The sequence below is a fragment of the Bos grunniens genome, chromosome X, assembly GCF_055505025.1.
Source record: "Bos grunniens cultivar Pamir isolate PY7600 chromosome X, Bosgru_T2T1.0, whole genome shotgun sequence".
In the NCBI taxonomy this organism is placed as follows: Eukaryota; Metazoa; Chordata; class Mammalia; order Artiodactyla; family Bovidae; genus Bos; species Bos grunniens.
This window is the reverse complement of record NC_141194.1, coordinates 11,911,156-11,937,419: the sequence shown is the minus strand read 5'-3', so window position 1 is coordinate 11,937,419 and position 26,264 is coordinate 11,911,156. Positions and strand designations below refer to the sequence as shown.

The following is a 26,264-nucleotide window of genomic DNA, read 5'->3' as shown; positions in this document are numbered from 1 at the left end:
AATGGAAAGGACTGGGCAAATAACATAGTGAGTGACCCGAAGATAGTTTTCTTCTGTAAATAAACATTTTGGCAAAAGACTAGAGAAATGATTCTGCTGCAGAATGGACAGCAACAAAATTAATGATTTTTCAGATATCAAACAGAACATTGTGATAAGTTTGAGGTTTTGAAGAATCAAGAAAAATTTGTTTTAAACTGCTCCCCTAAATAAGCTTAGAGTTGGATGACCAAAGAAAAGAAAAGTTTTCTTAGCATAAGAAATGTTTAGGTTGACCAAAATAACAAACAGCTCATTAACAAACAGCTCATGCAACTCTATGTCAAAAAAAAAAAAAAAAAAACAAGCCAATCAGAAAAATGGACATTTCTTCAAAGAAGACATGCAGATGGCCAAAAACCACATGAGAAGATGCTCAACATCACTAATTATCAGAGAAATGCAATCAAAACTACAACGAGGTATCACCTCATATCAGTCAGAATGTCCATCATCAAAAAGTCCACAAACAGTAAATGCTGGAGAGGGTGTGGAGGGAAGGGAAGCCTCCTATACTGTTGGTGGCAATGTAAATTGATACACCACTGTGGAGAACAGTATGGAGAGTACTTTAAGAACTACAAACAGAACTACCATATGATCCTGCAATCCCACTCCTGAGCATGTATCCAGAGAAAACTGTAATTCAAAAATATACATGCACTGCTAAGCTCATAGCACTATTTACAACAGCCAAGACATGAAAACAACCTAAATGCCCATCAACAGAGGGATGCATAAAGAAGAGGTGGCACATATATACAATGGAAAACTACTCAGCCACAAAAAAGAACACAGCAATGCCATTGGCAGCAACATGGATGGACCAAGAGATGATCATACTAAGTGAAGTCAGTCAGGTAGGGGAAGACAAATTTCATATGATAGTACTTATACGTGGAATCTAATTTTAAAAAGTGATACAAATGACCTTATTTACAAAACAGAAACAGACTCACATATTTCAAAAACAAATCTATGGTTATCAAAGGGGAAAGGTGGAGGGGTGGATAAATTAGGAGGCTGAGATTAACATACACTCACTAATATATATATATATATATATACACACACACACACACACACATATATACCTGAGTCACTTTGCTGTACACCTGCAACTAACACAACATTGTACACAAACTATACTTCAGTAAAATTTAAAGACTGTTTGGGTTGATGGGGGATTTACAATCTCTAAACACTGGGCTACAATAACAAAAAACATGGGTTGCAAACAGCTACCCACTTGCTCGCTTAAAAACAGTGCCTTCATTTGGACGTTGGTGACACACTGTGGTTTCAAGAGGGAGCCAGTGATTAAGAAGGAAGCACTCCAGGTCTGTTTTGGCCAGTTCTTCCTAATCTCTGTGATTCTTTGGTCTGGGGACAGGGATGAGTACGTGGAGGTGAGTTGAGTTGCTCCCTTACTGACACAAGTGTTTTTCCAGTGAACCTTTTTTCTCTATGCACAGCATTTTTCTGCATTTACTTTTACAGGATTTCAGAGTCAGGAGGAGCTAGACCTTAATGAATATGATTGAAACTGTGCTAATAACAGTCTGAGCCAGAGCTAACTTTATTGAGCATCTACTATGTGCCTGGCCGAACTAAGCTCTCTGTCTATACTACCTCATTCAAGTCTCAATGAACCTATGAAAGAAGTATTGGGAGGAATGTGGGGGCCCCCAAACATAACCCAAGATAAGGATTTAGGTGCAGGTGGTTTACTTAACAGGTGATTCCAGGAGGCGGAAGAGGGGTAAGAGGGACAGCGAGACAGGAAGGGAGGAGAGTCAAAAATGTTGCCTCGATGGACAGGTAATCACTGTGGGTGTCGAGGGACATCTGGGAACCAGCACAGAACCCACCTCAGAGCTGTCCCGCTGCACAGGGGAGGCTGGGGGATTGACCTGTAGACCCCTGGTCCTCACGGCTTGAGGACTGACTATCCTTGGGGGTGAGAACTTGGGGCTTTAGCTCTGGGAGGAAGGCACAAGGCCACAATGCAGGCAGAGTCCACTGCACTGGGGCTTGGGACATGCACAGAACTGTCCCCCACCTCACTGGAGTCAGGGGTCTCTGAGGGACGGTGGCCTGGCCCCTTCTGAGGACTCGCTAAAGGGCCACCACGGGGTCCATTTCAGATAGAAAGACACTGAGTTTAGAGAGGTGAAGCACCTGGCCAAAGACCACAGGCAGCACGGGGTACAGCTCAGATTCAAATTTAGGCCTTCCTAGCCCTAAGCTGGGCTGTCGACCAGACGACCTGAGACCGGCAAGGCCAGAATGGACATGTGCAAAGTTGGTGGCGTGAGGGAGCCCTTGACCACTGATCCTGTGCGGAAGGTTTACTGATTCCATCCCTTCTCTGCAGGTCTTTCAAAATTATGGCATCTTTCCTGCCATCCCACCTACCCATGCACATCCCTGCACAGGAAGCCAGTCTCTCAGCCTTTTTTTGAATAAAGTTCCAGAAGGACACCATGGGCACGTCTACACAGAGGGACGGAAACCACAGAAACAAGCTACTGGAGACCGAGGAGTTGCTGAATCCCATCTCTAACCAAAGCGGGGGCCCTCCTGGAGGCCATGGTCCCCACTCCACAGGTTCTCTTCACTCTGAGATCCCTGATGGGGAAATTTGTCAGAGAGAATGCAGTCCCGCCCTTGGCCTACTTTGGCTATGGGAAAGCACTTTTACTTTTGTTATTGTACAGTCGCTCAGTCATGTCCGACTCCTTGTGACCCCATGGACTGCAGCACACCAGGTCTCACTTCCATCACCAACTCCTGGAGTTTGCTCAAACTCATGTCCATTCAGTCAGGGATGCCATCTATCCACCGCATTCTCTGTCGTCCCCTTCTCCTCCTGCCTTTAATCTTTCCCAGAATCAGGGTCTTTTCCAGTGAGTTGGCTTTTTTACTTTACATTCCTCAAAATATTTACAGGCACTATGTCTGCTTTTCCACACCCTTTTTTTTTTTTTCTTCCAGGTTAAACGCTGCCCCGTTCTTTTGGCAGTTGGCAGTTCTTCACAGAATGTGATTTCCAGACTCATCTTCTTTGCTTATACTCTTGTGTACATCATCTCATCCAGTGCCACTGGGGTATGATGAATCTTTTATGAGTGTGGTGCTCAGAGTCCATCATGGTGTGTGGGCTGTTTATTTTTGCCATCACTGAGTTCAGCTCTGTCGTCATCAGGAGTATCAGCCAGGTGGGGGTACAGGATGCGATACAGCTCAAGGGACAACTTACAGCCATATTTATTGGAATATGTGGCTATGCTCCTAAGGCATTTATGAGAGAGTAGAGTCAGGGTGGCCAATAAGTCTTGGCACACAATGAGCCAATGCTAAAAGGGACATGATCAAAGGATAAGCCCAGGTGACTAAACAGTGTGGGACATGGTTGGTCAGGCACGTGACTGACCTGTGATCTTTGCTGGCTGGTCTTGGAAGATATTCCGGGTGCTCACCATGATTTCTAGTTCTCTTCTCTTTCAGGATGCGTGACAGGATTAGATATATTTTCTCCCCTGCTTCCAAGCTTAATCATGATCGTCCACACTTCTTTAACTGCTGTGATGAACCCTCAGCCTCGGATTGACACCATGGTACCATAAGACAGTGGGACCTCTGTCAGCCTGCATTCCTAAGTGACAATGTGGACAAGAAACTCCCTGACAACTCTCTCTGGGTATAGCACAAGTGGCAAAAGAAACTGTGATTATTGTTGCAGCTTCTGACAGCAGTGATGTTTTCATTGACTGTTTCAGAGTTTACCAGCTGAGCATTAAAGAATTCATCAGCAGAAACCATGAGACTTGACTCAACTTAAAAAAAAAAAAAAAAGTGACTAGAGGCTTGAGGAGGATGACAAAGGGAGGTTCGCTTCATTGTACTTTTTTTTTCAGTTATACGTTCTGAAAAAAGTCCTGACTCACATGGTTAAAAACCTTCTCCGGTTCTAAGCCACTGACTCTTCAGGAATGTTTGGTATTGCCCCATAACCGAGCCTGTCCTGACTGATGCATTTGCTCAGTGTCATCGTCCTCAAATTTTATTTTCAGTATTTGAAAACATGTCGTGAGTAGAAGAACCTTCAGAATCCTTGAGGTCCTTTAAGTGCAGTGCCTACAACTTCTGTGAGAACTGGAGCTGTGGTCTGATTAGCTGAGAAGAACAGTCGGAGGCGGAGTTAAGTTTCCAAACACTGTATGCAGGCATCCTGCTCCCCTTCTGCTCCCAACACACCAGAGAGGAAGGAGCAGGGAGAAGGAAAGGGAGGAAGGAGACAAGGAGCAAATGCTTTATAGGGAAGAGCAAAGATGCGGTGACCAAGTGCACTTACGGGCGCACTGCAGTCAGCTGCCTTTATACCCCTGCTTGCACTTGCACTTGAAGGATCCTTGGGTATTGAGGCAATTGGCATGGAGGCTGCACGTGTGGGTATTCGCAGCACATTCATTTATATCTGAAAATGTGAACAGTCGCAAGAATCATCTTGTGGTAACAGCACTTGCTGAAAGACTATCCCCTGAACTTGAGTAACTCCAGGGCCAACCACTCCACCCAGCCAGCGAACCCTGTGTGGCTGGGGAGCTCAGAAGAGCCGAGGATGCCTGGCACCTTGGCCCAAAGCCCTGGCTTTGCTTGCTGCCCGGTATGGAGGGAGGGTGTCTGCAGCTCACCTCCCCCACAGAAACCTCCTCTCCTGCTTATCAAGGCTCCTGACATCTCTTAGTTGTTCGGGCTTGATTGCATAACATTGTCATCGGCCAAACTTACCACTAAATAACAATATCAGAAAGTAAATTCTATACATAGAAGGGATTGGAACTCCTTGCCCACAAAGAACAAGACGGGCTTGGAAGCACTGACATCATTTGAAAAATGTGAACCTTTTGTTCACAGGCTGCCAGGAGCAGGGGTTAGGCCGGTCTGAGCTCGTCTGTTGGGTTTAGACTCAGAAAGTTTACTGAATTCCACCCATGTGACAACTTCCTTGGCCTTCTTTTCCCTCCCGCTTTTTTGCTATACTTCTCGAGGGCTTCCCATGGGCACTTGTGGTGAACAACCCACCTGCCAATGCAGGAGACATGGGTTGGATTTTTGGGTCGGGAAGATCCCTGGAGAAGGAAGTGGCAACCTACTCCAGTATTCTTGCCTGGGGAATATGCGCATAAAACAGGCTATTGTTAGCTTGTTTAATTAATTAATTTCTTTATGGCCGTGCCATGTGGCATGTGGGATCCTAGCTACCTGACCAGGGATCAAATCTGTGCCACCCTGCACGTGAAGTGCAGAGTCTTAACCACAGGACCACCAGGACGTCCCCTAGGCTATTGTTTTTACCTCAGCCACAAGGGGGCTCAGGTGCTGATCTTAATCACTTGTTAAATCACAAAGATTTGCTTCCTTTGACAGCTCCCCGTGTGGACTCCCACCCTGTCCTGTAGCATCTCCCTCTAGGTCTCAGGAAATAGGCTCCAACTCTGTGACACAGTCTGGAGATGGACCCCAGAGATGGTGGGTTCTGGAGCATCTTGGAGGATCCCAGCTCACAAGAAGTGGGAATGTTACAAGCCAGATTAGGATGGCCTTTAGGCTTGAGGGAAGAGCTATGGAGGCTTCATACAATGTGTTCAAAACCCAGGAATGGATATTTCCCCAACACGATTACACAGGACATGTCCTGGTCAGCTCTGAGCTTAGGGTGGAAAGAAACCCTACTTTCCCCACTGCTGTCAGCTTTCCGTGTTACGCACACATGTGTGTCATGGGCACGTTATGTAAACAGGAATCCCCAGGGGGCCGAGATGTCTGCAGGACCAGCCCCATTCATGCTCTATCAAGGGCAATGGGAAGCCGTGCAAGGGTTCCCCAAACACCCCACTTCACTTGCTCATTGAGACTTGGAATTCCTTCCCTAAGGGACAGGATTTCTGATTTCACCCGTATCGGGCCGAGAGCTGAGTGATACCTCAGTCTTATCATAGAGTCATCTTGATGACACCAGAAAGCGAACATCTTAGGGGACATAGAGCTGGAACCATGGAAAGGTTGAAGGAGGAGTGAGGAAAGAGAACACTGCACCTCCTTCATTCATTTTTCTAAAGCCATTCCTGAGGGAGACTTAGGCAAGGGCCACTGAGGTCAAGATTAAGCAGGACTTGTTATTCCTCCTTTTATCAAATATAAATATGCTTCACTGTCCTCATTTTCAGGGCTTCCCAGGTGGTGCTAGTGGTAAAGATGCCACCTGCCAATGCAGGAGATGTAAGAGATGCGGGTTCGATCCCTGGGTCTGGAAGATCCTCTGGAGTCCCATGCCAGTATTTTTGCCTGGAGAATCCCATGGACAGAGGAGCCTGGAGGGCTACGGTCCATAGGGTCACAAAGAGTTGGACACAACTGAAGTAACAGCACTTTTAGCTATACCTGGAAATAGAACCAAAAATATAAACAAAACGAAACCAATCAATTTTTTTCAAAAAACCCACAAAAATCATCTCAAGCTATTTATCTCCATAATAGAGCTACAGAGACTGTGAATCTTTACATTAAACTTTGATGAACCTGGCTTCATGTAATTCATGTCATCAGAGTTCCCAAATGACAAAAATTTAGAAAAATATAGCTTTCTTTGTGTTGTTAAGCTGGTCAGTTCAGTAGATGGTTCAACTAATAGACTGAACTGATGTATAAATACCTGTAAAAAAGCCTATAGGTTTCTTACCTACACAGTTGTACCGGCCACTGATATATTTCAGTTCGAATCCAACATGACATTTGCAATAGTAGCTTCCAAATGTGTTCACACATCTTCGATTGTAGGGGCAGAAGGCTTTATCAGAGACACATTCATTGATGTCTAGGATGGAGAACCAGGACACGTCAGACACACCAAGAAAGCACCCTCCCTCCAACACATTCTTGTGCCTGCACCCAGAGCACACAGCACGCACACACACGTGTGGTTTCTTCACTGGAAACTGATTATTCTGCTACCAACGTCCTATCCTCCGGGAAGAGTTCTGGATCCCTGAGGCACATTCACTGGATTTCTATCACTTTGTACAGCTTATTTTAGAGGTATTATCTTGCTGTAATGGCATTACTTCTATTCACATTTTCTCTTTCATTAAGCCCTGCCTTTTCTGGGGCAGGGAACATACGGCTGGCACTTGGTACACAGACACTCCATTTTGCTGAAGGAATTAATATTCTTCCAGCTATGGATATTGCATGGCAAACCTAATACACAAACATTCAAAGCTTGCATTTTACAAAAGAATTATTTCATTAGCAACAGCCTCCAAATCCTGTCATATTGTCCCAAATCAGAAACACAGTATCTAAAGAATGTACTGATACATAAATGGTGGGTCAAGTGGAATGAAGCCATGGTGCAACTTAGGAGACAAGAGGCTTCCTTCCTTTGCTACCATGGAAAGTCACATCACAGAGGGGCTGACAGCTATGCTGACCAAACCATTAAGACTCAGACTTTGCCTTAACTTTCAGATGTCAAATCAAGTAAATTTGGAACCATCATTATTTTGAAACAGTGGTTAAACAAGAAATTTGGTGCTGGCTTATTGTTCTTTTTGCATTCTTGATATAATTAACGAGTAAGTATTGGATTGACCAAAATTATTTTTCAGGGATCACTTTCATGTACATCAAGTTTCTCCTCCAATGCAAATGGCACTCGACAAATCAAAGAGGTGGGTGAACACTTGGATTCATTTGGTCAAGAATTAGCCTTGACATAAATCTGATTTTACTGAAGAGCATTAAACCCTATGAACTGAAGTAAATATTTGCCTGCTCTCAAAGAGCAGAACCAAAATTTTAATTTATACAGACTTCTATTAAAGTGGTTAACTGATTTAGGATCTATTTGAGTGAGATTTCTAAATGTGGTTTATCAAGTTATGTATCAATACATTTACAGTAAATAAACACCAACCACCTCAACTGAAAAATATTTCTATTATAGTCCAGAAGTTAGAATATCAAATCATAGTGCTATTTGCTTGCTTCCATCAAAAAATATTAACAACTCTTTCAACATTCTGTTTGGTTTGACATCCCATATTAATGCTATGTGTTAACTTGGTTATAATATTATCTATCTTTAGTGCAATATAGTTAAATACACTAAGAGTATATACAACTTGGTGGTTGAAGTAAAAAGTGCAGGGTAAATATACAAAAATAAAATTACTTGTATTTTTTTCCATTATGGCATCAGGCAACCCAACAAATTATAGAAAAGTGTTTCCTCTAGCACAGCAAAGTGCATCTAAAACATTCGTGCTATAAATGTCATGGAAATGGACATAAATCTGTCATTTCAGGAACTTTCGATGTCTAGTCAACAAGTAGGTTGTGACGGATGAAAAAGGAGAAATGAAGTAAAGGGAGAAGTCAGGGGAGGAGGTAGCCCCAGATACTCTACCTAGACAAGCTCTTCCATTGGGGGCCAAGAGGAGGCCTGGAGACGGACACAGACAGCGTGGCCCCTCTTCTGTGTCTTTACAGCCGTACTGGCAGTTGGTCATGTCACACGTCCTAAAGTCTGTGAAAAGAGGCACGGGTTAGCCTTTTCCCCAGGAGATGATAAAAAAATGGTCACTAAGGAACGATCCCTGACCCCTGAGACATGAAATGTAACACGTGGAATGGTATCAGAGGATAAGCTTCATCATCTGAGTCCCAGATGGAGATCCAAATGGGATCTGCACAGGGGTGGTGTCTTGTTGGCCCCCTGGTTGATTCTGTTGGCCAGTGCATTGCACCTGACTGTCTTTAGGCAGAGCATGCACCCCTCAGTCACCAAAGATGGCATCTCTATCTCTTCCTATACAAGATCCTTTAAGTCACCTGACTGGTCTCTACTATTGGCTGAAATGCAACCTCTGATAGAGATGATTCATTTGAATAAATAGGGTAAAAAAAATGCCAATTCTACCCATCTCTCCATTCATATCTAGCCTCCTTGAGAGTCACTCAAATCATTAAACCTTGTCTTTTAGGTGCATGTATTAAAACATGCAGCAGATAAGGCTGATCAGCTACCCAAAAGCCATTCCCATTACTGAGGCTGAAAAGCCAGTTACACATCTTTTTCCTAGCTTCCCATGCAGCAACAAGGGAGTGGCCATATGGTTCAGTTATAGCCAAAGAGATAATAAGATAAGTCTGCTGGAGTTTCTGGAAAAGATGCTGCTGCATGACAAAACGGATGGACACAAAAGAGGCGTTTGTTTCCTGGCATCGCTCCTTTTCCCTTTGTCTTGCCTACCTTTGATGTGTGTGTGATATCTGGAGCTAGGGCAGCCATATTGTGACCACAAGGCCACAAGCATGAGGATGAAATCAATACCCTGAAGATGGCAGAGGCTGAGTCCTTGGTGACCTGTTCTGGAACTGCTTGCCTCCAGCTTTTAAAAGTAAAGATAATTTAGTTCGATTTTTCTGTCACTCATTGCTAAATAGACCGTGTCTCACAAAAACACATATCCCGAGTAGGGTTCCAGTACATATGGATCAAAAGTGCCTATAACAGGGGAGCACTGTGAATATCCTCTCTTTATACACCCGCATCTATAACATGCCAGTCAACCAGCTGGATGAAAGAGACTGCAAAGGGCTGGGTAAGTAAAATCAGCATCCGAGAGAGACATTCAGGGCCACCTGGCCACTGGAAGCTATAAACAGGGAGGCAGAGGCAACCCTCACATGTATAGTAATAGACAAAGAGGGCACCAGGACAGACACACAGGCCATGGTAATGTAGCAAACACTGACCAATGGTTATATTTCTAGTTTATTCCTTTTCTCTTTAGTTGTCTCCTTTCAAAATTAATCTTCAAAATTTACCTCATTTTATTCTTCCATTTGGAGAAAGATATCTTTTTTGGCACTAAAAAGGCTTTCATGGAATGTTTCAGAAACATCCATTAGCATATATCTTTTTAAAAATGTTACGTGATGACTAGAAAACCCTGGACAGTTGTTCCCAAGGGGCTGGAGGGTGACAGGGGTAGTTCTGGCAAAGTTCTATTTGATAGGGGTTACATGGATGCTGGCTTTATAAGAATTCATTAAGCTACGTATTTGTTTCTTGGGGGTTTCTGTTTAATGTATAATAAATATTTTTTTAAAAATACTCAAAAAAAAAAAAAAAAAAAAGACTCTCTGAATGCCTGCTTTATCTCTTAAACATGCTTGCTAATGGAGACTCTAGTGGTGTTGGGGCATTTTGCCAAGTGGAGCCAGCAGCTCAAGGGTGAGGCAGGGGTGGGGGAAGTGAGCTATGCAGGAGCCCGGATTTTACAACCAATGGAGGGAGAGCCCAGGATAGGCTGGGGAGTCAGAGGACCCTGCAACCATGGGAAGCTGGCAGAAGGCACAAGCTGCAGGCTTGTTGGGGGTGGGAGGGCAGATGGATTTGCTTTTCAGCTGTGACATAAAACCTGAAAAGCCTTCCTTCTCAATAAATGAACGGATATAGATATTTAGGCCCCACAGGACATGGGTTCTCTTTATCAGAGAAGGGCTTTTCTTTCCAGGAATGTGAACTGGAATGGACTTCCAACAAGAGTCACTAATCTTTGAGCATGGGGCAAGGGGCGTGAGAAAGATAGCTGGTGGGAAGAACTGATGTCCTGAGATGGAACTGAGATTTATCACCTTCCTCAAACAATATGCTTATATTTTCAGTATGCTTATTTTTTCATGAAGAATTCTAATTCATCTGTGCATATAGAGAGAGACTCAATGTATCTTTCCCCTTAGTTAGTCTTTTTATTTAAAAACAATGAGGCCAGAACAGGCAAATCCAGAGAGATAGAATGCAGGGCTGGGGTGGAGGAGAAGATGAGTGGAAAGTGACTGCTAATGGGGACAGGGTTTCCTTTTGGGGTGATGGAGATATTCTGGAGAGCAGTGATGGTTTGCACAACACTGTGAATGTATAAAATGCCTGAAGTACACTTAAAATTATCAAAATGGTGAATTGCACAATATACGTATTTTACTACAATTAAAAATAAGTCCTAGAGGGAGGGCCTATATATATATGGCTGATTCATGTTGATGTTTGGCAGAAATCAATACAATTCTGTAAAGCAATTATCCTTCAATTAAAAAATAAATAAATTGAAAAAAATAAGTGTGCAAAGATGTTTTAGTCTAGGGTGATGTGAGAGTCTTTGGGGTGGGTGTTTCCCCTCCAATCACTTAATTTAACTTTGTCCCAAGCATTAAATGCAAAAAGTCAAGCCTCTGGATTGACCAAGAGCAGGCCAGCTGCTGAAACTTACTGGAACATGAGGCGTTTGGCAGGAGCATGTGGCCGCTGAGGCAAAAGCACTTGTAGCTACCGTGTGTATTTACACATCTGTGTTGGCACGGCCGGGGTTTGAATCCACATTCAGTCACATCTGCAGGGGGCAGTCAGGAAATGGAGAAAGGTGAACTGAAGGAGGAAACACCCAGATGTGGAATGGGGTTGGCCTACCCTGGATGCCAGCTGTGGAGGTAGGTACAAAGGGTGGTGACTCACCTCTTCTCTGACCATCATTAAAGCGTTGGTGCAGGTGTGGAGCAAACTGAATCATCTTACACTGCTGAAGGGAATGAAAATATAGACACAACCATTCTGGAAAACTGTGTGGCAGCTAGATACAGAGACTTGTGAGCCAGCCATTCCACTCCTGGGCAAATGTCCAACAGAAACATGGGTACATGCCCACCAGACTTCCCCGGTGGCTCAGTCAGTAAAGAATCCGCCTGCAATGCAGGAGACCCGGGTTCGATCCCTGGGTCAGGAAGATCTCCTGGAGAAGGAATGGCAGCCCACTCCAGTATTCTTGCCTGGAGAATCCCATGGACAGGGGAGGCTGGAGGGCTATCGCAAAGAGTTGGACACGACTGAGCAACTAAACCACCAAAAAGTCTCATGCTAAAATGATCACAGTAGCACTATTCTGAATTGCCTCAAACCAGGAAGAATCCAAATCTCTCCTCTGAAAAGCATGGATAAATGACTTGTACACTCATGCAATAGAAAACTGTACAGCAGTGAGGCTGAGCAAACCACAAGTACAAACAACTGTGGATGAAACTCACAAACATGATCCTGACTGGGAGAAGCTGGACACAAATGCGAACACTGAAAACCAGGCATGAGTGAAAGAACCAAAACAATCCAGGCACAGTGACTCTGGTGTGAGAGACAAGGTACAGTCCCTTGTTGGGGGCTGGGGGCAAGTGATGGAGGGGAGCATGAGGGGTCTTCAGGGAGGCTAAGTTTCCATTTCTTGATCTGAATGCCAGCTCCATGGGTGTTCTTGAGCATTCATGCAGTTGTACATTGTTGACAGGTGTACAATTTTGTGTTTCCTACTTGAATAAAAAGTTAAAACATAATCTAGATACTGCTGCCTTTAAAGCTCTTCCAGGTAGTCTGTGACAGATGCCAACAGCACTGTCTCCTTTCAGTTATTATTTTGAGCGGCCTCATGATGGACAAATGGCCTTGTCTCACACCTTTCCTGACGGAGCCCTGCTAGGCAGCTATTACTGGTGGTCAGGTCACAGGACAATATTTAATCCCATATCAAGGTGCTCAGAAGATGCTGTTACACAAGAAGGTTACAAAAATATGTATATAGATAACACATTTTTTAAATAAGCATAGGAAAAATTGCCTAGGGAAATTCCCTGGTATTCCAGTGGTTAAAACTCAGCATTTTCACAGCTGGGGTCTGCATTCTATCCCTGGTTGGGCAACTAAGATCCTGCAAGCAATGTGGCACAGGCAGGGGAAAAAAAAAAAAACTTGGGAGACCAGGCTCTACACGTTTATAATGGTTACCTCCTGGGAAGATTGAGAGGGTCTTTCTTCTCTGAGCTTTTCAGGGTTTAAAACATGAAACATTAAGAATGAAGTAGATTTTATTAAAATAAAAAGTGATACATAAGGAAAAATCTTGTAAAGCCATCATGGGTTTCGTCTTTGGGCACGTGGTGATGTGGGTGCCACATGTCATAACTCTCCCAAGGCAGATATAGAAAGGAGAAAAGAACCAAATTCCATGTAAGACCAAAATTCAGCACAGTAACAGGCAAAGGCCATTCTGGAAAACAAGTAAGTGGCTGCTTTCACCTCTGAGAAGAACCTTACATGGAGATTTTTCCAGCACATTAGCTGGACACTTGAACCCCCTTCTCCACTGCCACTCCCCTGTACACTACCATCTCCTGTATGGATCCTAACTGCTTCAAATGCATGAATCAAATAATGCTGGTTGGACATAACAGGAAAGCCAGGGATAGTCCATCACTTGGCGCTAAGTCAGAGGCGTCTCTTGCAAGAAGCATTTTGGGGAAAGACATCAGTTGGGTTGAAGCCTGTGGCCATCAGTGGATATACATGGACTTTGATCAGGTGGCCCTGGGGCAGGGAGGCTGTGGGGAAAAGCCAGACAGCCCCACATCTGAGCCACTGGACACTCCCTCAAAGTGAATACTTTGCCGGGACTTGAAAAGCAGCATGAAAAAACACCTTTTCCATTCCAACTCTCTTGAGAAGGTATCTTGGTACAGAATCCAAGACATATGGAAAACCAGGTCTTCTGGTGGGAAAAGCTCTGCTAAGGGACATGGTTGAATTATTACTTCTGAGAGCATGGCTCCTGGTGCACTTCCCTCAAGCCTTCTGGACACGGTTCTAAGGAGCCCCTTGGTGGTGCTGGCCCCCGTCCTGGGGTTGGGACAGGAGAGCTAGAGTCTCCTCCCTGAGCCTGCAGGTCTGCCAGCACAGAGAAAGGCTATGTGAGCATGTGGCCTTGGCAGTGAGCTGGGGGCTGGGGGACAGAGTGGGGCAGACCCCTGGCTTTCTCTGGAATTCTATTCACCCTTCTAGAACCCTGGCAGGGTTCTTTCCTAAGGGCAGCTGAACTGGATTTTCTGCTCTTTGCTTAACTGTGTTATAGAACTGGGGACCCTTTCTTAATTAGCACAGGTTTCTTGGTGCCTGGGCTCCTCCACACTGTGGACATCTGGGGCCAGATCACCCTTAGTGGGGGGCTGCCCTGTGCACTATAGATGTTCAGCTGGTCTCTACCCACCAGATGCCAGTAGTAACCCCTCCGAATGTCTCCAGGCACCGCCAGATAACCTCGGGGGTAAGACTTTCAGATTTATCAAATAAAAATACAGGATGCCCGGGTAAATGTGAATTTCGGAAAAATGACTAATATTTGTTCAGTGTACAAATGTCGCATACAATATTTGCCACATACATACACTATAAAATGTTTGTTGTTTATGTGAAATTGCATTTGAAAATAAGATTTAAATCTAACTAGGGATATGTATTGGAGAAGGCAATGGCACCCCACTCCAGTACTCTTGCCTGGAAAATCCCATCGACAGAGGAGCCTGGTAGGCTGCAGTCCATGGGGTCGCTAAGAGTTGGACATGACTGAGCAACTTCACTTTCACTTTTCACTTTCATGCACTGGAGAAGTAAATGGCAACGCACTCCAGTGTTCTTGCCTGGAGAATCCTAGGGACGGGGGAGCCTGGTGGGCTGCCGTCTGTGGGGTCGCACAGAGTCGGACATGACTAAAGTGACTTAGCAGCAGTAACAGGGATATGTATTGTATCTGGCAAGTCTTCCTAGCGGACAAAACTGGCCACCTTAAGAACCACTGTTCTTAATATTATAACTGCTTTAATATATTTAGATAAACAGCCTATGACAAAAATCATAAATTGCCTTTTAAAATATATCAATTACAATAAAAATATGCATGCCGTTCAACCCAACAATTCCATTTTTAGATACTTACCCTATAAAAATACTCAAAGGTGCAAGGATATGCATAGGATAATGACTGATATAGCTCTATTTGTAGTGGCAGAACATTGGGGACAACTTCTATAATAGTGGTTAAAGTATTTTTACGTAAATGACACAAGCATTTGATCTAGAGACTAGGATACAGCCTTAAAGAGTATGAGACAGCTCTCTATGTGCTGACATGCAAAAATGCCCATGAGAAATATCCATATTTGTAAGTATAACAAAAAATAAACTGCAGAGATGGAGGTCAAACTCTTAGCTATGGGTGGAGGATGGACTGTGGGTGTTCACACTCACTTTTTAATTTATATCCTCTTGTTTTGTTGGATTTTCTTAAATAAAATATATGCATTGCTTCCTCAGCTTAAAAAAACAATGAACATTATTGTTCAGAGGGAAAATAATGTTTTTCATCTGACATCCTAACAAAAGCATCAGAATGACTTTGATGTTTTTCTAGAAGAGATTGATTGAAAAATCTCATTCTGAAACCACTTTCGTTTGAAGATCAGAATTACATACTACAGAATCCTGAGTGCTATACTGTGTCCCAAACACCACTGCACTGCCTGAGTTGATTCTGTAAGCCCTGGGGTAGGTCTGTATCACCACCGTGGTCTATAGTACTGACCTTGGCTGCAGGTTTCCCCGGTGTATCCTGGAAAGCATCTACATTTGTTTTGGTCCCACACACTCACCACACTTGCATCCAGGTTCACACATAGCTGTCGAAAGAAAAGGTATTTTGACAATTAAAGAATAGGAGCCAATAGGTATATGAGAAGATGTTCAACATGGCTAATGATCAGAGAAAGGCAAATCAAAACTACAATGAGATATCATCTCACACCAGGCAGAATGGCCACCATCAAAAAGTCTACAAATAATAAATGCTGGAAAGAGTATATACTAAAGGGAACCCTCCTACACTGTGGGTGGGAATGTAAATTGGTGCAGCCACTAGAGAGAACAGTATGGAAGTTCCTCAAAAAAGCTAAAATAGAATTGCAATCCCACTATTGGGCATTTATCTGAACAAAAGTTTAATTTGGAAGGATACATACAGGCACTATCAACAATGGCCAAGACATGGAAATAACCAAAATATCCACTGAAAGGTAAAAGGTGAAAAAGACATGATACATATATACAATGCACTATTACTCAGCCATGAAAAAGAATACAATAATACCATTTGTAGCAACATGGAAGGACCTAGAGAGATTATCATACTAATTAAAGTAAGTCAGGAAGAGAAAGACAAACACGTTATACCACTTACATGTGGCATCTGAAATATGAGACATATATACTTATCTGCAAAACAGAAATGGACTCACACACATAGACAACAGACTTGTGGTTGCCAGCGGTAAGGGAGGATGAGAGAGGGCAGGACTGGGCCTTTGGGAGTAGCAGATGCAAGCTAATACATATATAGGATGAATAAACAATAAGGTCCTACAGTAGAGCACAGGGAACTATATTCAATATTCTGTGATAAACCATAATAGAAAAGAATATTAAAAAGGAATACAAATATATATGTACAACTGAATCACTTTGTTATGGAGCAGAAATCAACACAACATTGTAAGTCAACTATATTTCAATAAACAAATTAAAAAGAACAGTCAGCCCAGTGAAATGCACACGTGTTGAACTTAGCCACGTTCTGTGTGGCAGAGAAATCCATGGTGATATACAATACAGAGGGTGATCTGCTTCCTCTCCAGTTTATGTTCACCTTGAAAATACTGAGTAGTGCTTCGCTTCTGAATTACATCAGTTCAGTTCAGTACAGTTCAGTCACTCAGTTGTGTCTGACTCTTTGCGACCCCATGAATCACAGCACGCCAGGCCTCCCTGTCCATCACCAACCCCCAGAGTTCACTCAGACTCACGTCCATCAAGTCAGTGATGCCATCCAGCCATCTCATCCTCTGTCATCCCCTTCTCCTCCTGCCCTGAATTCCTCCCAGCATCAGAGTCTTTTCCAATGAGTCAACTCTTCTCATGAGGTGGCCAAAGTACTGGAGTTTCAGCTTTAGCATCATTTCTTCCAAAGAAATCCCAGGGCTGATCTCCTTCAGAATGGACTGGTTGGATCTCCTTGCAGTCCAAGGGACTCTCAAGAGCCTTTTCCAAAACCACAGTTCAAAAGCATCAATTCTTTGGCACTCAGCCTTCCTCACAGTCCAACTCTCACATCCATACATGACCACAGGAAAAACCATAGCCTTGACTAGACGGACCTTCGTTGGCAAAGTAATGTCTCTGCTTTTGAATATGCTATATAGCTTGCTCATAACTTTGCTTCCAAGGAGTAAGCATCTTTTAATTTCATGGCTGCAGTCACCATCTGCAGTAATTTTGGAGCCCAAAAAAATAGTCTGACACTGTTTTCACTGTTTCCCCATCTATTTCCCTTGAAGTGATGGAACCGGATGCCATGATCTTCGTTTTCTGAATGTTGAGCTTTAAGCCAACTTTTTCACTCCCCACTTTCACTTTTATCAAAGGCTTTTGAGTTCCTCTTTACTTTCTGCCATAAGGGTGGTGTCATCTGCATATCTGAGGTTATTGATATTTCTCCTGGCAATCTTGATTCCAGCTTGTGCCTCTTCCAGTCCAGCGTTTCTCATGATGTATTCTGCATATAAGTTAAATAAGCAGGGTGACAATATACAGCCTTGACGTACTCCTTTTCCTATTTGGAACCAGTCTGTTCCATGTCCAGTTCTAACTGTTGCTTCCTGACCTGCATACAGATTTCTTAAGAGGCAGATCAGGTGGTCTGGTATTCCCATCACTTTCAGTATTTTCCACAGTTTATTGTGATCCACATAGTCAAAGGTTTTGGCATAGTCAATAAAGCAGAAATAGATGTTTTTCTGGAACTCTCTTGCTTTTTCCATGATCCAGCAGATGTTGACAATTCGATCTCTGGTTCCTCTGCCTTTTCTAAAACCAGCTTGAACATCTGGAAGTTCACAGTTCACATATTGCTGAAGCCTGGCTTGGAGAATTTTGAGCATTACTTTACTAGTGTGTGAGATGAGTGCAATTGTGCAGTAGTTTGAGCATTCTTTGGCATTGCCTTTCTTTGGGATTGGAATGAAAACGGACATTTTCCAGTCCTGTGGCCACAGCTGAGTTTTCCAAATTTGCTGGCATATTGAGTGCAGCACTTTCACAGCATCATCTTTCGGGATTTGAAATAGCTCAACTGGAATTCCATCACCTCCACTAGCTTTGTTCATAGTGCTGCTTTCTAAGGCCCACTTGACTTCACATAGCAGGATGTCTGGCTCTAGATGAGTGATCACACCATCTTGATTATCTTGGTCGTGAAGATCTTTTTTGTACAGTTCTTTTGTGTATTCTTGCCACCTCTTAATATCTTCTGCTTCTGTTAGGTCCATATCATTTCTGTCCTTTATTGAGTCCATCTTTGCATGAAATGTTCCCTTGGTATCTCTAATTTTCTGGAAGAGATCTCTAGTCTTTCCCATTTTGTTGTTTTCCTCTATTTCTTTACATTGATCACCGAGGAAGGCTTTCTTATCTCTTCTTGATATTCTTTGGAACTCTGCATTCAGATGCTTATGTCTTTCCTTTTCTCCTTTGCTTTTCAATTCTCTTCTTTTCACAGCTATTTGTAAGGCCTCCCCAGACAGCCATTTTGTTTTTCTGCATTTCTTTTCCATGGGGATGGTCTTGATCCCTGTCTCCTGTACAATGTCATGAACCTCATTCCATAGTTCTTCAGGCACTCTATTTATCAGATCTAGTCCCTTAAAACTATTTCTCACTTCCACTGTATAATCATAAGGGATTTGATTTAGGTCATACCTGAATGGTCTAGTGGTTTTCCCTACTTTCTTCAATTTAAGTCTGAATTTGGTAATACGGAGTTCATTATCTGAGCCACAGTCAGTTCCTGGTCTTGTTTTTGTTGACTGTATAGAGTTTCTCCATCTTTGGCTGCAAAGAATATAATCAATCTGATTTCAGTGTTGACCATCTGGTGATGTCCGTGTGTAAAGTCTTCTCTTGTGTTGTTGGAAAAGGGTGTTTGCTATGACCAGTGCATTTCCTTGGCAAAACTCTACTAGTCTTTGCCCTGCTTCATTCCGTATTCCAAGGCCAAATTTGCCTGTTACTCCAGGTGTTTCTTGACTTCCTACTTTTGCATTCCAGTCCCCTATAATGAAAAGGACATCTTTTGTGGGTGTTAGTTCTAAAAGGTCTTGTAGGTTTTCAAAGAACCGTTCAACTTCAGCTTCTTCAGCATTACTGGTTGGGGCATAGACTTGCATTACTGTGATACTGAATGGTTTGCCTTGGAAACGAATAGAGATCATTCTGTCGTTTTTGAGATTGCATCCAAGTACTGCATTTCGGACTCTTTTGTTGACCATGATGGCCACTCCATTTCTTCTGAGGGATTCCTGCCCGCAGTAGTAGACATAATGGTCATCTGAGTTAAATTCACCCATTCCAGTCCATTTCAGTTCGCTGATTCCTAGAATGTCGACATTCACTCTTGCCATCTCTTGTTTGATCACTTCCAGTTTGCCTTGATTCATGGACCTGACATTCCAGGTTCCTATGCAATATTGCTCTTTACAGCATCAGACCTTGCTTCTATTACCAGTCACATCCACAGCTGGGTATTGTTTTTGCTTTGGCTCCATCCCTTCATTCTTGCTGGAGTTATTTCTCCACTGATCTCCAGTAGCATATTGGGCACCTACTGACCTGGGGAGTTTCTCTTTCAGTATCCCATCATTTTGCCTTTTCATACTGTTCATGGGGTTCTCAAGGCAAGAATACTGAAGTGGTTTGCCATTCCCTTCTCCAGTGGACCACATTCTGTCAGATCTCTCCACCATGACCTGCCCGTCTTAGGTTGCCCCACGGGCATGGCTTAGTTTAATTGAGTTAGACAAGGCTGTGGTCATAGTGTGATTAGATTGACTAGTTTTCTGTGAGTATGGTTTCAGTGTGTCTGCTCTCTGATGCCCTCTTGCAACACCTACCTTCTTACTTGGGTTTCTCTTACCTTGGATGTGGGGTATCTCTTCATGGCTGCTCACTGGCCCCCATCTCCTCACCCCCTTCACCCCACAAGTACAAGTTGACCATAACTTTGCCTAGCACTGCCACACCTCCAATGGCATTCAAAGGAAAAAAAGCCTCCTACATCACAATTAGCCACTTTTCTATGTAAATACAAAAGATTTAACAAATGGAATATGATTTGTGAGCTGGAAGAAACTCCATAGTTATACTGGGCCAAGGTCCTTATCCCCCTTTCTACTGGTTTTTTTTTTTCTCTTCTGTATTATTTCCCCATTTCTCTCTTCAATGATCAAAATTTTTACATTCTGTGCATTATCAGCCAAAATGAACAAAGCACAGGTTGGAGGCAGGAAGGTCCTGAGGATGGGAACCACAAGCATGATGGTGATGGCGATAGTGGTGGTCATGGAGGCATGCCAAAGGCAGGATTTGGTTTTCTGTTTTATCCACTTCTGTATCCAGACACCTGACACAAACTAGGAACTCAATAAATATTTGTTGGATGACTGAAGTGGCAGGAGAAACAAGGATGGGATGGATAACAGATTGGATTAGGCAAGAAAGCGTAGTCAAAGATGGTGGAAAGTTTGAGTCTGGCTCATAGGGAGGAGACAGGGAGAAAACGCTGTGGATAGGAAGAAAGGAAAATGGGAGAGCCCAAAGACATGAATGGGAATGAGAGAAAAAGCAATGAATGAGAGAGAAACTAGGCAGGTAGTGAATCATGGACTCTCACATTTTCTGGATCTACTAGGAGTCCCAGAAACAGCCAGCATATGAAAGGGTGACTCAGCAATTGCCAGAAATGCTTGCTTACTTCTCTGCACATTGATTCTCTGGCTCATAGAAGGTCCACCCCTAGGCAAGCCTGTTCCTAAAGACTCTGGCATGTTCCCATTTGACACACCCCTACCTTTGCTAACATCACCATTCATCTCCCAGCTACCTGGACTCAAAATCTCAGCTGTCTCTATTTTTTCTTGTTCCCCAAACAATCATCCAGAGTATCCTACCCCTCTATCCCTGTTTCTACCACCAATTTCCTCGATTTTGGTTTGGCCAAAAAAGTCTGTTTGGGTTTCTCTACAGTTGCTTACAGAAAAACCCAAACATTTTTGCCCAAGCCAATATTTATCCAGCTGCTGGGAATCACTTTGCCCATAGATGTCTGGGAGATTTGTCACATGCCTCTCTCTCTTCACTTTCCTCACATCAGTCTGTGACCAGGGCTTGGCTGACGCACAGGTCTAACAGCCTAGCCCCTGGTTTCTGGGCAGGACAAATGCTGTGGTGCAATTAACACTCCAGAGCTCCCTGTGGGATCAGGATGAAGCCAAACTTCTCTTCTCTTGAAGTCACATCCTTGCCTAGCTTCTTCCCTAGCTCCCTAACTCCCTTACTGATTTCTCCTAAGTGCCTCTCAACAGGATATTTGTGCAAGAATCAACTTCTCAGTTACCGTTCCTAAAATACTGATGTCCGATGTGACATTAAAGGGATATTCCAGAAGTATAGCTCTGATTATGCCATGCATTGCCTCAGTTCAGTTCAGTTCAGTTCAGTGGCTCAGTTGTGGTTGACTCTGCGACTCCATGGACTGCAGCACACCAGGTTTCCCTGTCCATAACCAACTCCCGGAGCTTACTCAAACTCATGTCCATCGAGTCGGTGATGTCATCCAACCATCTCATCCTCTGTCAGTTCTTTGTATCAGGTGGCCAAAGTACTGGAGTTTCAGCTTCATCGTCAGTCCTTCCAATGAATATTCAGGACCGATTTCATTGCCTAGAAGTCATCAAATAATCTCTGTTGGGTCCTGAATCCAGGACAGGGGTTATAACCATGATGTGGCCTCTGCCTTTTTTTAGTCTTACTCTGTTCCCTGAACCCAGGCAACGATGAGGTCAAACCAGACTGCCTGCTCTTCTCTGAGCTACTCTGCACTTTTTATTGCTTCTCTATTGTTACCCCACCCTGCGGCACCCCTCCTCGCCACTCCAATGGTTAATATCCTAACAATCCTTCAAGGAATACCTTGTAGGGCCCCTCCTTCCAGAGGCTTGTACAGATTTCTCCAGCCACATGTGAACTTCTGCTCATCTCTGAGAACTCCACAGAACTCTGGCAGGCTTCTCCCACAAAACTGATATCTGCATCTTATTCAAGAACTAGCCAGATATTTCACTTCTATGTTTGACTTCTATCTACTATCTGATGCTAAGTGCTTTCAGAACAGGGATATAAATGCTCATCTTTGTTTCTCCACCTGCATGTAATAGTGTGAACATGTTAGACACTGAAATAGTTTTGAATGACAAACAGTAAGTGTAGAACTTTGAAAAGGGAAACATTTCAAGGCTCTAAGTAGATCGTAAGTGAGAGAAGGTATGGGAAAACACGCTTCCCTCCAAAGTTCTTCTACTTTTGGAGGCAAACGAGATAGAATTGGATTTCCAGGGTCTATTTTGTTATGGTTATGTTCTTGGAGATGCAGCTTTAACTCTAAATGTTAGAAAAATAAACCTTTTTTTTAAGCCCCCAAGACTTCTGATTGCTCCTTGGAAAGTTATTTTCAATGTAGTCCAGACAGGAAAGCCCAGGATAAATGCCAAAGAGAAAAGAGGAGAAGTGGTGAATATTAATACCATTGCTGTTTGGAGGTCAGCACTCCAGAAAGACGTTTTTGATTTACGGTAACTTTGGATCTGTGATGGGAACAGCCAATTTATGGCATAGGGAAATTCCATTTATGTCTAAAATGGCCTGAGATTTAAGTGTGCTTTAGATAAAGGAAGCTCTCATTTAATTTCCCTGCAAACTCAAACTCCTCCATCTTTCTGGAGTGTTTATCCACTCTTTATCCACTCTTTCTGGCTCTTTCTCCCATATCTCACTAAGTGACCCATATCTGAAGGCTAAAGATATTGAGTGAAGCAGACCCTGCCCTGGGAACAGATTTAAGCAGGGCAGAGGCTGAGATCTAGAAAGCTCTGACATAGAGACAGGGCCTCTGAAGGACTGAGGGCTGATCAGTCAATGGAGGTGAAGGCTGGGGCAGACTGCACCCTCACAGGCTGGAGCCTGGCTCTGCCTGTTCAGGCAAGTTGGCATGCATTCCTGTCTCATCACCATGCACCCCACGGCTTAAAAATCAGAGGCCTGGTGATCAGGGACTAAGCAGCCTGTTACCTGGTGCTTCGAGGAGCGTATGACTTTACCATCAAGAAGGACCATGCCGATTGGATGTAATATGATACAGATCATAGATACAAAAATCATTGCCATTTACTGTGCCAACATTTGACGGAGGCAGAGGGTGGGCTGACCATCTCTTCGGCTTGCCAAACACGCAGTGGGAGCAGTGTGTTGGAATGCCCTTTAGCATCTGGCATTCAATTCTTTTCAGGCCTCTGGTATGAATATTGGCCACAAAAGTGGTGAGAATGTGATTGGCTATGTGCACCATGGTCAGACTGCTCCGATCTAATTATAAAATAGCCCCTCCGGAAAAGCAAAGATCACCGTCATTTATACACCAGAGACATGCAAGTTTTATGGCCGGAGGTCCTGAGGTTCCTGTGACTGTAAGAGAGATTCCAAATAAGATATCCTGTGTGGTTTTTAACCCTTTCCACCTGACTGACTTCAAAGAAAAATGTATCATGTTGTGTTTAGAAGGAGAAAAAAGCAACATTGAACTCCCTCATCACCTGCTGCTTTGACGGACAGAAGTCTGCAAGGGAGGAAATGGAGCCTGAGCAAGCTTATCTACCTTGCCCAAGGTCACCCACGGCAGTCTGGTTCTCAAGACAATGCCCTTGATCATGACTCACCTGACCAGTGTGAGTACCACCCTTTTCAACCGACAAAGTCCCAGGGCAATATTCTAACTTTCTTTTGCTAGGCAGGCAGTGATGACCTTCAAATATTTCTTCTACTATCTTCCCACTCTTCTCCTCATAAGGAAACTGCGACAGTGCAAGGTTTTACATAATATCAAACATGTGGGGGGATTCCCTGGTGGCTCAGACGGTAAAGCGTCTGCCCGCAATGCGGGAGGCTGGGGTTTGATCCCTGGGTCAGGAAGATCCCCTGGAGAAGTAAATGGCAACCCACTCCAGCACCCTGGCCTAGAAAATTCCATGGATGGAGGAGCCTGGTGGGCTACAGCCCATGGGGTCACAGAGTCGGAAACGACTGAGTGACTTCACTAAACATGTAGGAGCGAGATCAACGTCCGCCAATGTTTCATGGATTTCAGACATGATCAAGTTCTCCCCGCAGCTACAGTCTGCCCAGATTATTTTTTGAACCAGCTAAATCAAGGAGGAGGAGGTTGGGGCAGGGAAAAAGCAGAAAAAAGAATGTAGACTTATTATTCTTAAAAATCGCTAACACTCTTGGTCTTTATAGTTTATAATCCAATGTGATCTGTACCAGTGCCGAAAGTACTGCATGCACATGTCTGTTCACCCCCTTAACAGATTAAGGATTCAGGTTCTATACCACCTACTAGATATACAAAGCCCTGAGACCAGATTCCTGCCCTGAAAATATGTACCCCTGGTTAGTCAGCTATGAAGAATACAGATTTGATTCTTTTACACTGCAACTGTCTATTAGTATAGAAATTTACATGAAAAACAATGCAACACAAAACTCCGTGCTCATCCCTAGCCTCCCCAACTCTTTTCAAACTGTCAGAGGCCTCTCTCGGAGTTCCTAACACTGGTCTGAGAAATGATGTCAAAAGCAATTTAGGGAAACCTAGTTTGAAATGTACACAGCAGAATCATGCATACATGTGCATGCATCCCTTGAAACCATCTAGAAATAGGCACGATGAACTTGGAAAATGTGAATAACCAAACTACAAAGTAAATGGCTAACCTTCTTGTTTGTGACCAAAGCCTACTGATTGGGTGATTCATAATTAAAAAGTGGAATTCATTAGAAGTCGGTTGGAAAAATTATAATTAGAATGAGATATTTCTTGACCTGTTTTTGCCTAACTCAGTTTCCCTAGGTTAAAACAAAAACAGCCATACTGACTAAGAGAACGAAAGAATTGATGAAACAGGGCTCCTAAAACAAACACATCATATCCAGGGTGATGGTGTCAGCCATATTTTGAATGGGAAGAGATCTCACAAGCACTTAGACCTTGGGTGTCAGTTAGGACTGTGTCCCTGCTCTGGGAAAACCACTGGCAACGTGGTGACAGGTTATGGTGTCACAGAGAAAAACTGCAGGACCCAGGCCAACCACCTGAGCACTGGGTGGTCTGAGTTTTTACAAAAGTACCTTCACAGACTCCCTTGCTGCTCCTTCTCCAGCCATAGCAGCAGGCCAGTATGGTTCCATAGTGACAGACACCAGGCTGGAGCGACGATGCCGACAACTCGTGATCCCTTGGACTGTGGATAAAGAGCCACATGTTAGAACTGAGAAAACAGGAAGCACCACAGAGACTCTATGGACATGAGAGTTACCTGGTCAATTGCCACAAACCTGCTGGAAGTGCTAGATCGGACTTTGAAAACCTGAATTTCAGATTGTCAGCCTCTGCTATCATGCCTTGCAAGCCTTCACCAATAATTGTGCTAAGTCACTTCAGGCATGTTCCACTCTTTGCGACCCCATGGACTATAGCCCACCAGGCTCCTCTGTCCATGGGATTCTCCAGGGAAGAATACTGGAGTGGGTTGCCATGCCCTTCTCCGGGTCCCCAATATTTAACATCAGCCATTTCCTTCTTCCCCAGGGTTAAAAGAATTGGATTACAAGGGACTTCCCTGGGGGTTCAGTGGATAAGAATCCACCTGCCAGGGCAGGCGACAGAGGTTTAATCCCTGGTCTGAGAGGGTTCTACATGCTGTGGGGCAATTAAGCCCATGCGCCACAGCTAGTGAGCCCCTGCTCTGCAACAAGAGAAGCCAGTGCAATGAGAAGTCCATGCACCACCACTGGAGAGTAGCCCCCACTCTCTGCAACTAGGGAAAAGCCCGCACAGCAATGAAGACCCAGCGCAGCCATTAAATACAGAAATAAACAGAACTGGGTTACATATAATCTACGAAACTAGGACACATGAAAGTGGCCCAAATCATCTGCTTCTGAACCCTGGAGGGGGCCAGTTTTCAGATCTGCTCTGTCCAGGCACACTGGCTCCCCAGGTCTGTGTCCAGCCCGGTGTCCTGTGCGCTCACGTGACTCCCTGGCCCCCGTGGCTTGTCCCAGACAA

The 26,264-nt window shown here is 43.8% G+C and overlaps 1 protein-coding gene across 1 annotated transcript in view; it reads right to left on the bottom strand.

Moving 5' to 3' along the window:
• The window catches only part of LOC147339793 (epidermal growth factor-like protein 6), a 41,571-nt gene extending 15,976 nt beyond the window's left edge, over positions 1–25,595 (bottom strand). The window contains 8 exon segments of the mRNA XM_086388853.1: positions 4,397–4,519; positions 6,785–6,919; positions 8,513–8,632; positions 11,382–11,501; positions 15,564–15,612; positions 15,614–15,657; positions 25,325–25,437; positions 25,513–25,595. Coding sequence (XP_086244979.1) covers positions 4,397–4,519; positions 6,785–6,919; positions 8,513–8,632; positions 11,382–11,501; positions 15,564–15,612; positions 15,614–15,657; positions 25,325–25,437; positions 25,513–25,595 — 787 coding nt within the window.
• Between the last annotated feature and the right edge of the window lie 669 nt (positions 25,596–26,264).